Raw genomic sequence first — 15,236 nt, forward strand, 5'->3', positions numbered from 1 at the left:
ATAGCGTCAAGAAGGCTATACAGATATGCTTTTACTGAGTTTTAAAAAGTAAAATCTCAAAAACCTGCAGTGATAGACTGATTTTAAAATAGTAATTGGATTAAAGCCACTTAAAAAGATAATTTGATTGCAGGAGCAAACCCCTGGCGACCAGTGAAAATAATGATTATTTTTTGCAAGAAGAGAAAAACAATAGCCATCTCACTTTAACAGTTGATCAAAAGATAATGGTCCAGAGAACTCTGGATTACCCGGGTCTTGGCGTCTATGATCAATTTGTACACGCTAATGCGTCGCGTGTTCTGTCTACGATATTTTCCTAGCGTAAGCATACGTTTATAACCCTATACTAGAATTTACAGAGAATTCAATGAGGCGGTATAAGTATCTTCATTTAATTTTTGCTCCATCTCTCGTTTAATAGAAGCTTTTGTACATATGTATATAACCAAAAATTATCATTCTTTCGAATGTGCCTAAAAATCAGAAATCAGTCTCAGATTCATATGATTTCTAGTCCTGTACAGCAATAGCTTAGGAGTGACTATGAGGGGCGTTCAATATATTCTCGGTATCGATATGAAGGAAAATGCGAATTCAATTTAAATTGTTTTTATTTTTCAATATAATCTCCCCTAACATCAATGCATTTGTTACATCTTGAGATAAGCTTTTTTAAAAAAAAAATAAGTTTCCTCTTTCCCTGCAAAATACCCATTTATTGCCGACTTGAGTTTTTCATCATCCGAAAATCTTTTTCCACGAAGACATTTTTTCAAATCCGGAAACAGCAAGTAATCACTAGGGGCAAGGTCTGGACTATAGGGTGGATGTTGAATTTATTCAAAACCACAATCTCGCACAGCAGCCTTGGAAACTCGCGCCGTGTGAACAGGAGCGTTGTCATGAAGAAGCAACACACCCGCTGCGAGTTTACCCCGTCTTTTCTTTTTAATTTCCTACCGCAAATTATGCAAAGTGGAAGCGTAGGATTTGGAGTTGATGGTTTCACCTTTTTTTTTGTACTCAATGGGTAAGATTCCCTTTGAGTCACAAAAAACTGTGGCCATGAGCTTCCCGGCAGACGGAGTGACTTTGAACTTCTTCGGGGGGTCTGTTCCTTTTTTATGCCACTGCATGGACTCTTGTTTGCTTTCAGGGTCATAGTGGTGAACCCATGTTTCGTCCCCAGTAACAATCCGATGCATAACACCGTCCGCGTTCTCACTACACATCTCCAAAAGCTCTCTACAGCATGCGATTCTCACTTTTTTCTGAGGCGCTGTGAGCATTCGTGGCACCCACCTTTCACTGACCTTTGAAAGATTAAGATGGTCATGAAAGATGGTGTGAATGGTACCAGTCGAAAGCTTGGTGATCTCTGCCATCATTTTCACCTTTATTCGGGCATCCTCGAGAACAAGTTTTTCGACTTCTTTGATGCTTTCTCCCGTACAAGCACTAGACGGGGCGCCGGAGCGGGGGTCGTCTTCAATGCTCTCTCTGCCTCTCTTGAACTCACTTGACTACTTTTGCACAGTTGATAATGAAGGTGCGGAACCCTATTAAACTGCCACCATTTCTTCATGAATAGTTTTTTGACTTTTTCCTTGCTTAGTGAGAAATTTAATTACAGCGCGATGCTCAATTTTCACCATCATCGGCTCAGTTGCCATTATCATTCTGTTTAAATAGAGATTTAACGGTAAATAATAATCACATTTATATGAAATTTTACATGAATACACTAAAATAATAGTATTACTTGATAAATATGTCAATTTATATATATAACCACAGTTTCACCCCGATACCGAGAATATATTGAACGCCCCTCGTATGTAAGACTATGGCAGGTTTTGTTATAGTTGGCCACCCGATGGTATATTTCTTTCTTTATGTTGTTATCGACTGCTACTTTTTTTTTGCAGTTTAAGCATCCATGTACAATGTTTTACTCTTAATTCTATCCAGAACCAGGTTTTGCACCGCTAGCTCTCTAGACGTTTAAATGGAGTTCTTTGTTCATATAGATTTATGTTTTCATTTAGTATTTCAATTTTAAACACATGACCCTGAAGGCAAATCCTGGAACAAAATCAAAGAACATTAAATCGGCACCTACCATATTTTCATTGATTTCAAGGCCGCATATCACAGCATTTAAGGGGACAAAATGTATAGAGACTTGTTAGCAGTCGAGCCACTGCCAAACTCTTCCGTTTGTTAAGGATAACCATGCAGAATTTGTACTGCTCCAAAAACGCTGGAAACAACTTGACTGAAACGATTAGTGCAGACTTTGGCTTATTCTCCAATGCAGAAAACAACACCATATGGAGAAATTTACTGGATGCGACTTTTTTTACACTGAACTATCGCATTCCCTTAAGCTTATGTTTACAAATTTTTCCAAAGATGCTTCCGAAGTAGCTACCTCCTGTCAAACGCCTGAGTCATTGGCCCTCTCACAAAATTTCCCTCATTTGAATTCAATTAGTCTTTGGATCTCTGAAGATGAAATCGTTCGCAAATCTTCAGAACTTGACGTTTGTTATAGCCCTGGTCCAGATGGTGTACCTTCTTACATTTTGAAAAAATGAGCATCCTATTTATCCTATCCTCTTCATATTCTTTTAATTGAATCGCTCAAATCTTCAACTTTTCCTAAAATTTGTGAAGAGCTCGTTCATTACACCGATACATAAAAAGGGTAGTAAAAATGAAATAAAAAATTATCGTCCCATTGCAAAACTGTCCGTCATCCCTAAGTTATTTCAGTCCATTATTTGTAAAGTCATATCGTTTAATTTTAAGTCTATAATTAGTGACAGTCAACATGGTTTTGTTCAAAATAAGTGATCAGTTACTAACCTCTTTCATTTCAGTTTTTTTTGTTTAGATTCGTTTGAAAAACGGAAACAAGTTGACTGTGTCTTCACAGACTTCAGCCAGGCCTTACATAAATTGTGCCATAAAATGTTAACTTCCAAACTTAAATCCAAGGCTTTAACAATGAATTTGTTAGTTGGGTTTCGTCGTACTTATATAATAAATCATACAGCGTAGTTTTTAGTAATGAGCAGCCATCATATTTTTATACCAACTCTGGCGTACCACAGGGTAGCCACTTAGAAACTTTACTGTTTATTTTGTACGTTAACGACTTAACTTCTACTATAAAACACTCATCTGTTTTAATTTACGCTGATGACATTAAAATGTTCAAAGGTATTGGCTCACTTGACGACTGTTTACTCCTATAAGATGATCTAAATAGTTTTCGCGAATGGTGCCTTATAAACAAGCTTTTACTCAACATAGACAAATGTAAATCAATGTGTTTTACACGCAAACAAAATGTTTTGACTTTCAATTATCAATTAGAATCTTCTACTTTCTCTGACCTAGGTATTATTCTTGAATCAAAATTAAATTTTACAAATCATTATTTACAAATTATTATTATAAAAGCAAATAAGACTCGGATTTATAAAAATTTTGTTCACATGATTTTCGCGACCCTTATATTCTTAAACTTCTTTATATAACATTTGTTAAACCAATATTGGAATATGGCTGCATAATATGGGCTCCCTTTTATTCAGTCCATATAAACAGTATAGGTGTTCAAAGAAGATTCATGCGCTTCTGCCTCCATTTCTTCCCATAATCCAATAAGCTCGAACTTCCACCGGACAATCATAGGCTCACGCTCATAATCTTAAATCGCTTTACAAACGCAGAGAGTACATTCAGCTGTGCTTTATTATAAAATTAATCATATCACCATCAATTTTGGAACAATTAAACTTTATTTATAGCCGATCAAGTATTAGAAGACAAGTTCCTTTACAACCTACATCAAGCAGATCGAACTATGATAAAAACAGTCCCCTCAATTAATTGATTTGAGTTTATAACAAGTATTACTTTTTGGTATATTCTGTAATCGATGATTTTAAAAGAAAAACATTTAAAGTAAATTTTCTTCCAGATTAGCTTTTTTTGCAAATTGCTTAAAGCTTTGTAAATCTATTAATCTAAGAATAAATGTAATATTAGTCTTAAGTTATAAAGTTAGTTTGTTTAACAAATTCAATAAATAAATCACCTTAAGCAAGTAAGTCAACATAAAGTGTATACATTTTACGAGTAAATCAGACTTTTCATATTTAAAATTGTAACGCTTTCTACCAATTAATTCTTTTCCTATTATAAAAATGTCCATCTACAATTGAATAGGGGAACTGTGTCAATATAGATTTTTAAGGTTCTTGTCTTTGCTAATACGGAGTCCATGCACATGCACAAGAAATAAGAACATCCGGTTCCTCCTTTTAGCCGTTACAAATTATAATTTTAAATCTCAAAGACTACTATAATCAACTTACCCTCATCGTGTATTTTCCTCCTTCCGCTGTGACGTTCTCTAATCATCGGACGCACCGGTGTTCCCAAAGACGTATCTGATAAATTTAAAGAAATTTCCGTTACCGGTGACAGTACAGCCCCACCATAATTCTCTTTTGACAAATTAATAAGTCTATTTTTTCGCATAAGTGTCGGCGTTTCGGAATTATTATTTTGATTTAAGGAATTTTTAAATCGTTTCATCACAGGGTTATTAACACAATCATCCAAGTTGGTCTGTTCTTCCACTTCATCATTATCATCTTCGTTGTTTGAGATCCGCATATAGTCGGCTGAATACTCGGCCATACGTTTATGATTTCGCACATTATTTGAATGATTGTTATTATCGTTGATATGGGGACTGGTAACAGCGATGGCACCACTCATTGTTAAAAGTTTTTATTTATTTTTTTTGTTGGCAACAAAATTGAAATAAAAATAAAATAAAGAATATGGACGCGGCAGCGGACAATTAATTTTGAATGAAAAAATATATTTAAGACATTGAAGTTGAAAATAAATTAAAATAAAATAAAGAAACACACGCACAATAAAAAAAAAAACTGATAAAAAGTTATTCGTCTTCACGAATGTAAGTGCAGCTATATATTTAAGATGCACAATAAACTAACGACTACACGACGACGCACGACGGACGGAAAATAAGTCAACGATGTTTAAAAGTTTCGGTGTAATCGGTTAAAAATTGTTTATAAAATAAATTGTTTGTTTAACTTGGAAACGCTTTTATAAAATACGAAAATTGACGTTATCTGCAAATAGAAATTGAAAAATAAAAAAATACAGTAGACAAATTTGATTGTTTATAAAGTATTATATTTTAGTTTAGAAATATATTAAAGCTAAAAAACAATAATCAATTCATGAAATGGTATGATTGGCAACGGTTAATCCTGAGAAGCTTGTGATATATTGAGCGGGCACTCAAGAGGTTACGAATACACTTATATCGATTAAACGCTAAGCACAGTGCGAGAAATTAGGAAAGGACAATACGATGAGAAAGGAATAACCGATGTTCATTGGTTTAATATGTCTGCACATTGTTAAGAGCTTGGTAAAACATTTTACATTCGTGTAGTGCGGCTAAAAAAAGAAATTGTGCTCAAGGCTAAACTGATGAGCATTCCTAGAGGTATGGGTATTACGGTTGAATTGTTTTAGGGAGAAATTCACGTTGCTATTTCACTAGAGCATTGTTTATACAAATATCGCTAAAACAATGATCGGCATGAGCCCTTGCTGAAGTGTTCAACGGTAGCAAATGACTCAGCAAGAGAACAATCGACTATCTTTTTCCATCTCTTTGTCCAATTCTGAGATTTTAGGAGGTTACAAAAAACTTCTTCAACTTCGTTGAAAACCTTAGCACTTAGCAGAGTGTTTGGCAATGTCAAATATGTGATTACTCAACAAGGGATGGTTTGTGATGCACAAATTAAATAAAAAAGCATGTTCGGAAAAATAAGATTTTTATGTTCTTTCACCGTAAAAAGTAAAATAATAAATTTTGGGGAATAAGGACATCAAATAGAAATGTACTTTAAATGTAAGATTTTCGAGGTGGAAACAGATTTTGTTTTCAGTACAAGTATATCTTTGATTTGTCATTAATTATCACATTCATTTCGAGCTCCTTGCTGTCCAAAATGCTTCAAAAATACCCATGCGCAACGGCGAATACTCAATTCGATCGAGGAAGAGGGATGGCGCTAAGTTTGTTCGTGGTTGCCGCTGATGAAGTTTACGTTAATTATGTACAAGAAGTTTGTAACTTGCCAATAATGTTTGCGGACGTAGTAGCCGAAACAAGCAAGGACAGCGTGTTAACAAAAGTTGTAGGATATATAAAAAAAGGATGGCCTAAGTATGTGGAGGATGAAAGTTTAAAAGCTTATTTGCTTAGAAGCCCAGAGTAATCGGTGGAAGCGGGTGGAGTTTTTTGGGGTTACAAATTGGTAATACCTGAATCACTTAGGAAACAGGTTTTGTTCGAACTTCATCGGTCACATCTGGGTATAGTAAAAATGAAGGGATTAGCTAGAGGATATTGTTGGTAGCCCCCTTGGAATAAGGACTTGGAAAAAATTGCTAAATCTTGCGAATCTTGTTTCTTATAGATAACCCAATAAAGACGAAATTAATTAATTGGGAGTGCCCATGTAAAGTTTGGGAGAGAATCCATTTAGATTTCATGGGCCCGATTTTCGAGCGAAATTGTTTAATTATTGTTGACGCATTTAGTAAATGGATAGAGTGTGTAGACATGGGTAAAAATATTATGAGTATTCATACTAAAGACATTTTGCTTCAGATTTTTAGTAGATTCGGGTTACCTGAAACCATTGTTACCGACAATGGTTGAACATTCATTTCAAAGTTTTTTCAAGATTTTTTAAAAGGTAACGGTATAAAGCATATTACCACACCAGTGGGCCACCCAGCAACGACCGGGCAGGCAGAGAATGGTGTTCGATTGATTAAAAGGGCACTCAAAAATGCATTACACTCAAAGAAGCCAAGCGACAGTGTCAGACCTACCTACGGACACGGAGCAATGAGTAATTTAGCATGTTCAGCTTGAAAAAAAAAAGAATTTGTTGTAATGAGTGGTACAAAAAACATATATTTTTGGGCATTCCAATTTGTTAAATGAATTCGAAACTCTTCCAGTGTTGCCTTTAACAATTGTTCATGTTAATTCTATGAAAATTGGCATCGGTTTGAGCAAAATTTCAATACACACCACACAAATATGTTTTTGCAGGCACGAAAAATTATATCTTTTTTTGATTTTGTTCAAACCGCTTTCGCAAACACGCAAAATCGCTACACACTACTTAAACAGTTTGTGTATTAATAAAATGTTATAACTAAAACTATAGCTTTTGAAACTTTTAATTTAATAAAAGTACAATTTTCTTCAGCCGCCTTCACGAGAATTTTACTGTTTAAACAGAAAAAACAATAGGACCACATTTAATGCGTTAAAAATTCTTATAAAAACTGAAATATTTGAAATCTTCACAATCTGTCCCAATGATGTCACATCGTGTTGACTACCCCATTGAAGATCACGTTGACAAACTTGTTTGAGTCAACGAATTGATTCTTTTCTGTGACCATGTGATGTGTGACTCAATGATATTGGGACACGACGACTCGTTTTTGGGACAGCCGGTCGTCTCAACGGCTCTATCTACCTCTTAATGTATGTTAAGCATTATTGTTTGTAGCTATTAATTAAAAATAGTTCCTCAATAATAGTTAAAATAAAACCGCATGGCCCAAATAACTAATTTATAAATTGATTAGAATCGAGACAGAGATTAACCATTTGTGTCCGAAATCCCTCAATTGAATTTTTATCAGACGCATTTTAATAGAATGTGAACAAGGAGTGATCGAAGCATGATCAGTTTTGAGATCAAACTCATATTTGAGGATAACTTCCTTTCGGGTACTTCTATCAAATGTATGCTTTTAAACCCTAAATCAGATGGAATTAAAGTTAAAAATACAAATGCATCAAACAAAAAGTTACGGTCCTCTCGAGGACCTTCAAATCCATCCTTTTACCATCAATATCTTCTACTTCTTTCGTTTATTGGTTCTAATTAATAATTAAAAATTCAAACCAACTTTCATTAACATTTCAAATTATTGAAGGGGGTATACATGAGTTCAACTCGAAAAGCAAGTGTTCTCTAATATTTTAAAGGCCTTTCGATAGTATTTTACCTAATGTACTTAAACAAACACAAAAAGCTAGGTATACATTATTCTACCGTAAAGATTGTTAAAACTACACAAACATAAAATTATTTTGTGCCAATTTAAATATTCTTTTCCAGCCTAAAATGAAAAAAATATCGTTGACTGAACTAAACATTATTTTTTTAAAATCGTGTGATCGTCAATGTTTTGTGCGTCAATGCGTTGACAGAATTAACTAAACGTTTCGCTGTACGCGCCAACACATTTTGGAACAACACTGATCGTAGTGATAGTCAATTAAATTAAGCAACTTTATTTGAAAGTTGACTGGGAAGCTAGTCAAAAAAAATCAAGTCAAGTCAACATATGTCACAATGACATTTTATCATGTTTTTGCATTTTACTGAAAGCTGGACTTTATTGCTCTACGATTTATCTATTTTCTGCACAATTCCATTTAATCTTTTGTTGTGTAAAATAGTTCTATATCAAATTATAAAAGAAATAAGTAATATTTCTTTGCAATATAAAATGCAATTCGTTATGGGCTTGCCTGAGGAGTGTTTTGTAGATAATACAATTTTTAATAGTTTTTGTACGATGAACTGAAAGTAGAGATTAGTGAATTAAAGTTCCAAGTTTGAAATTTGTGACACTTGCAAAACTAACCAGCTGCCTTAGTCAAAATTTACGTTCGAAGAATGTTGTTGACTGCAACGTTGACTCCCTAACGTTGTCAGAACCTGTCCAATGTTTTATGCATTGACACTGTGAACGTTGACGCGTTGATGATTAAAGTAAAATGTCTTTATCTGCCTCCGCGAGAGTTTTATATTAAGAAAATGGATTTTATATAGTAAAAAAAGTAAAGTATTAAAAGTCTGGATCCGACCTTGTCCATTCGACGAATGGGGTAATTAATTACTTTTGTACCTCTGGTATAGATTGATTTATCGATTTACAGAAATTAAAATATCAACCCCGGAAATCTAAGTGAATAGGGTGTCGCTACTTGGACTTGCAAACAGAAGCTGTATTCTCATCTTTTGCGAAAAAAAGTACCAATCAATTGCAGATTTTAAGTTTCCTACGGATTCTTTTCGGGAAATCATTTGTTGTGGCACTTGTTTTTAGAGATAGTTCGAAAAAGTGATAGACTCTTTAACGCTCACTATTTCTATCAACTTTATAGAGAAAGGTATTAAGCCAAATAGTCAAAACGACTATCAACAAATTCACATTCACATCAACCATCACCTTAGGCGATTTCACTCTAGGTTGAAAACTACGCTTTTTTTGGAGGTCCAGATAACTTAACAAAAAAAGAAGCCGTTACTCAAAAATTGTAATGATTTATATATAGACTTAAGCTGAAGTAAACAAGCGCATAGAACTCATTAGTCGTTTTGGTCATGATATATGTATGTATTTATTACCTATAAGTCCACTTGGGAATGGAACCTTAAAGAACTCGACATTTTAAATGCGTTCCGCAGCCCCCAACAAAAATATAAAATCAGCCCAAAAATTGGCGTTTATAGCATTATGAAAATAATCTCGATTTAGAAAATGTAAAGGCACGCTTTTCCCTTATACAACACCTATCTGGGAATAATGTATATGATTTACGGGTAGGTGCAAGGTTAGTTGTATGCAAATTCTTTTTTTTTATAATAAGCGCACACTCAAAGGGATATATTGCCATAATTATGTAGACACAGTGTGAGCACTAGGAAAGGGAGAAGGGGGTTGAAAGAAGATGTCGGTGCACATTGGTTTTGAATTCCTGAATATTACATGCTGGGAAAGACAGAGTGTGGCAAGGCATTCCACATTCGCATAGTACGGCTAAAGAACGAATCTCTGTACTTGACAGTACGACCGAAGTTGCGCTCAAGGGTATATTGATGAGCATTTTTAGAAGCGCGAGTAATACGGTTGAAATGTTTAAGGGGAGGAATGCAGCTGGCTATTTCTCTAGAGCATAAACCATTAAAATAACGGTAAAAGAGGGTGAGACAAGAAACATTTCGACGATGTTCAAGTGACTTAAATGATGTTATGATGGTAATATCACCAATCAAAGAGGCTTAAGTTGCAGAAGCAACATGGTTAACAAAATCTGCGGTTTAAATTATATAATCTTGCTGCGGTCCTACATCGAACAGGTAATGCAATTTTGCACACAATTGCATTTTCTTTAATTCTAGGTTCTTGGAATGAAAACGAAATTGTTCATAAACCACCCTCGCACCTATCCCAAATCTTAGTGTCCAAGCAGGTAGGTTGCAGTATGCCAATCATAGGTTACTCACTGTTTATTCGCAGTCATAATTCTGTTGACAAACCTTACTACACCTTATGGTATATAACAAAGTCCTAAAAATTATTCTTATTAAATATGGGGATGTAGTTGAATGCTGAAGTACCTGCGATAATAAAAATGGAATTAGTCCCCAGAAAAGCAAGGGTTAAATCCTTATTCCCATACAATTTTTGGAGAGTTTTTTCATATACAGTAGCTTCTCAATTATGTGAATTACCGATAATGTGAATTTCTATAAAATGTGAATCGCCAAAAATTTACATTGTAATCTCTATAATGTAAACTTCTAATTTTTCAGAGACTCTATAATGTGAATTTCTTTTCTAAAAGTTTTTATCTTTTTCTTATTCGTGTATGCAATTTAAAGTTACCGGCTTACTTTTATTTGTCTAGACATATCTTCGGAAATGTTGAATGCAGCTGCAAGCTGGAGACTGCAAGAAAATGCAAGTTTTCTAATACCCATCCTAGAAAACATCTTCAAGGAATGCTCTAAATTGGCATAGTTCCTGATGTCTTGGAGACAAGTTAAAGTCGTTTTTATTCCAAAAGCTGGAAAATCCAGCCACGTTAACCCTAAAGACCTAAGACCTATCAGCTTATCATCATTCCTATTATGGCTTAGAGAAAAAGTTATATCAACTAATGATATAAGCATCTTCTCGGATAGCCAAGCTGCGTTAAAGTCCCTAGAATCTGTCTCCACTAAATCACTAACAGCCCTAAATTGTCGATCATCTCTTACAAAGATGGCTATACAGTTCAACATTCATCTTTTCTGGGTACCGGGCTATAGAGACATTCCAGGAAATTGCAAAGCTTACGAACTTGCAAAAAGCGGAACAACTTTGCCTCTGCTGGCTCACAATGCTAGCATAGGTATCCCCTTAGCTACATGTAAACTCATGCTAAAGCAAGATGCCATAGAGAAAACAAACTTCAGGTGGAATAACACCACCACCTGTTTAGCGACTAAACAAATTTGGCCTAATCTTAGCGCAAGGCGCTCAAAACAATTAATCTCTCAGAGTAGATTGCACATTAGCTACAATATTGGTGTCCTGACTGGGCACTGTTTGATAGGAAGGCATGCTATTCGACTTGGAACCCCTGCAAATGATTTTTGTAGGAGTTGCATGGACGAGGAGGAGACAATCTCTCATCTTCTGTGCACATGCCCTGCCTTGGAGACTACTACTTCAACGATACCAGCGATCTAAAAAATTCTGACATAATTTTTCTCCTACGCTTCATTCGGAGCCTCAATTAGTTTGACGAGCTAAGCTGATTGATCCATGTGGTATCACAACGGACCATACTTTGGTCTAAGTGTGTTGGACCTCCCAACCAACAGCCACTTTAACCTAACCTAACCTAACCAGGCTGGAGATTTATGTGTGTGTATTTTACATTTATTGATCAGTTCCGGGACATCAAGTTTCTTTGAGTTGTGTTTTACTTGGTCTCTGTTTTATTAATTTAACTCTGGGTTTGTTTGTATAATAAAATTGTAAGTGCATGTGGCAATGGCACCTACACAAAAAGCGCTTTGGTTTTTGTCTATAAGAGATAAGTGTCAAAATTTACATGATTTACATGGTCAACGGGTCAACAACTACGGGAATAAAATTTTATTCCAAAAAGCTACTGGACTATTGCAAATAAACTAAATCAGGACCAGGTAAGAGAAAGACGCTTAGAAAATCAAACCATAGTCAAGGTTGGGTACACATATTAAGGCAAAGGCATGATGTTCGAACATTACAAATATGCAACAATACGAGAAATGTCTCTTACTCCACAACAAATTTATTATGCGAATGAAACCGGCTTATCCTGGAAGATTCTTTCTAGTAAAGCTCTCGTTTTGTCTACTGAATATAGAGCACCGGGAAGAAAAACTAGCAAAGAAACGATAACGTTTTTGGCCTGTACGAAAGCAACTGGAACACATAAGCTTACTCCATTAGTTACCAGGAAGTCCAAATGACCCATAGCGTTTTCCGGTTTCAAGGCTCCGTTGATTTATAGATCCAACAAAAATGCTTTGATGACCAATGAAATCTTTCAAAATTGGTTTAACGACAATTTTGTCCAACATGTAAGCACTTTATTTAAATTTAATCTTTGTCTTAAGCAAATCATTTCTATGTTCACTTTTCACCTACAATTTTTTTGTTTTTTTTTTAACGCTTTCCAGGTTAAACTCTATCTGAGAAAAAATAATTTGCCAAAAAGGGAACTGTTGCTCCTTGACTATGCAACTTATCACTCCAAAAGAAAAGGTACCTAGTTCTGATGGAGACATAACAGTTATGTTTCTTCCCCCAAACGTTACCGGTTTGATTCAATCTATGACCGAAATGTTGTGCTTAGTGAAAGTGAACTCATTACTGCTGTGGTACAAGAAAATTATCCTTGACACATGCTGTAATATACCTGAAATTGTGTCGCTAAGTGCTTTAAATGTATTCTTCCACGTGAAGAAAAATGAGAGGAAGAAGATTTAATTCCACTTTTACAATTACGAAGGACACTGCCCGAAACTCTGCTTCAAAGAAAGTTGCAGGAAATTAATTATCTTCTTGCAATTACAGATAGAGAACAAAATATTTCGATACAAGAAGTTAGAGACTGGGTAGTCGTAGAAGAAACTGCACCTGAACCAACTCAGGATATTTCGCAGAGTTAAACCGACGAAGTCACTACAGCTCCTAAAATAACAAGCTCCCAAGGAATACAATGCACAAATACGCTGCTTGAGAGTACTCAGATCAAAATGAACTGGACGCAGACACAATTTTCAGTTTGCTGAAACTAAAAACAGTGGTAATGGAAAGGTCAAGCCAAGTTGTTCGACAATCAAAAATTGCAGGTTTTTTTTATGAAGAATTGATTTAACCGATTCTAATTATTTATTTTTAGTTTTTTAAATGAAATGTGCTCGCAGTTACTTGTATTTTTTTATTCAATAAATGTTAAAACTGTGAATTGAAAAAGTTCCAATAATGTGAATCCCTCTAAAATCCTTGTTTTAATTAGTTCACAATATCGAGGAACTACTGTATTTGGGGGAGGGGGCTCAATTTCTTGGGGAATTATTTTACAGACCCGTTTTTAACTCCTGGGGAAGTCCCCCTAGTTTTATTTGGCGTTTTATAGAAACGAATATCTAAGAAACAAGGCAGTGAAGGCGAAAGCAAGGCCTTCTGCTTTCTTTGCTTTTCACGTAGTAAAAATTATTTTATTGAAACTATCGCCTCCAGTGCCTGTGCCATGTTGCTTTTCGATCTGCTTATTAAACCTCCAAATATTGTAATAAGGGTACATTTGTTTCATTATTAAATGTGTTTTTCAATATTACTTAAAATTTGATTTTTGTATATTTTATGAGATCAAAGTTCTAGAAATTGTGACTACCACCAAATTTAAAGGTTGTTACAAGTTTAGGTTATGGTTACGGTCTTGTAGACTTCATTTTGTCTCTAATTCAGACAAACAAAAATATATTTATTGTTTACTTTTAAAGTTAACGTATTGAATCCGTAGAAATGACGACTCTTTAAGAATTTAAAATAATTGACAGAGATTATACTATAATATTATTTAATTCATAATTTTTACCATTGTTTTGTATTTTGCTTTCAAAATAAAGTTCTTGTTGTGGTCTTCCTTTGTCCTTTCTTTGTTCCTTGAACAACAAAAAATCTAGGAATTCGAACAAAAACTGCCGTTGTGGATTCAACAATTGAATCCTCCATCAATTGACAATAACAAAAAACTTGGCATAAAGTTGCTAATATTATTTTATACGAACTAAAAGATCTTTTATAAAACTTAGATTACAAACTAAATATTTAAATTGGGTGCACTTTAATTTGTATTTAGTTAATTATGTCTTTTTTATTTAAAATAAAACTAAAAACTGGAAAACTGAAAATTTAATACAAAATAAAATTAAAAAGAACTGCAATATTTTATCCGCCTCTATGCTTTTTTTGGCGACATAGATTTTCGTTCTCTTGTCATATTTTTATCGTAATTCTTTGGTGGGGTATGTGGGGATGAGCTGTTAGCCGAAAAGTTTTAGCGATGAGGTGAAAAATGGAAGTCATATGGCAGAACGGGTGAATCAAATGGGAACAAAAAGGCGGTTGACAGATGACCCCATTTGCAATTTGCACTAATTTGTCAGGTTGCACTCATGAAAACAGTGCTGCCTAAAAGTATTCTGACTTTTCTTTTTGGCTCAACTCTCCATTGAACCAGCAAGAATTTCCTCAAATGGTTTTTTGTATTTGATATATTTGTAAATGGAATTAAAAAAAAATAATTTATCGCATTTTAAAGCGAATCAATTTTAAAAGTTAACTTGTTCTCATAAATCACAATCCAAAATCAATTTAAAAAAAAAACTTGTCCGGTTAAAACTATCATTAAAATGCATCAGTAAAACCTTTTTTTAGTTTTCGAACATGTTACTGATTAATGTATAGCAAAAGATTGATGCAATAAGATGAATCCTATGTTGAAGTAGGGTAAAGTCAGGAGGATTTGACAGGTTAACAGTATTTTTTAAATATTTTGAGATGCAAGTATAATTTCAAATTTAAATGTTTTGCATAAGTTTAACTGTTATTTAAGCCAGAAAGAACCATCATTAATTTGTCTTTATAAATAAAGTTGCAATCTTTTATCTAATGCCAGTTTGACAGCTTCGCAAGGAGGTTTTGTCATTATTTAAAAAAAAAAAAAA

The 15,236-nt window shown here is 34.4% G+C and overlaps 1 protein-coding gene across 1 annotated transcript in view; it reads right to left on the reverse strand.

The window, feature by feature from the left end:
* The window catches only part of LOC129954247 (M-phase inducer phosphatase-like), a 556,280-nt gene extending 541,799 nt beyond the window's left edge, over positions 1 to 14,481 (reverse strand). The window contains exons 1-2 of the mRNA XM_056068027.1: positions 14,105 to 14,481; positions 4,395 to 5,189 (exon numbers count right to left, since the gene is read on the reverse strand). Coding sequence (XP_055924002.1) covers positions 4,395 to 4,803 — 409 coding nt within the window. The 5' untranslated portion in view covers positions 4,804 to 5,189; positions 14,105 to 14,481. The remainder of the gene's footprint in view (positions 1 to 4,394; positions 5,190 to 14,104) is intronic.
* Between the last annotated feature and the right edge of the window lie 755 nt (positions 14,482 to 15,236).

The sequence above is a fragment of the Eupeodes corollae genome, chromosome 1 (genome assembly GCF_945859685.1).
Source record: "Eupeodes corollae chromosome 1, idEupCoro1.1, whole genome shotgun sequence".
Taxonomy (NCBI): domain Eukaryota; kingdom Metazoa; phylum Arthropoda; class Insecta; order Diptera; family Syrphidae; genus Eupeodes; species Eupeodes corollae.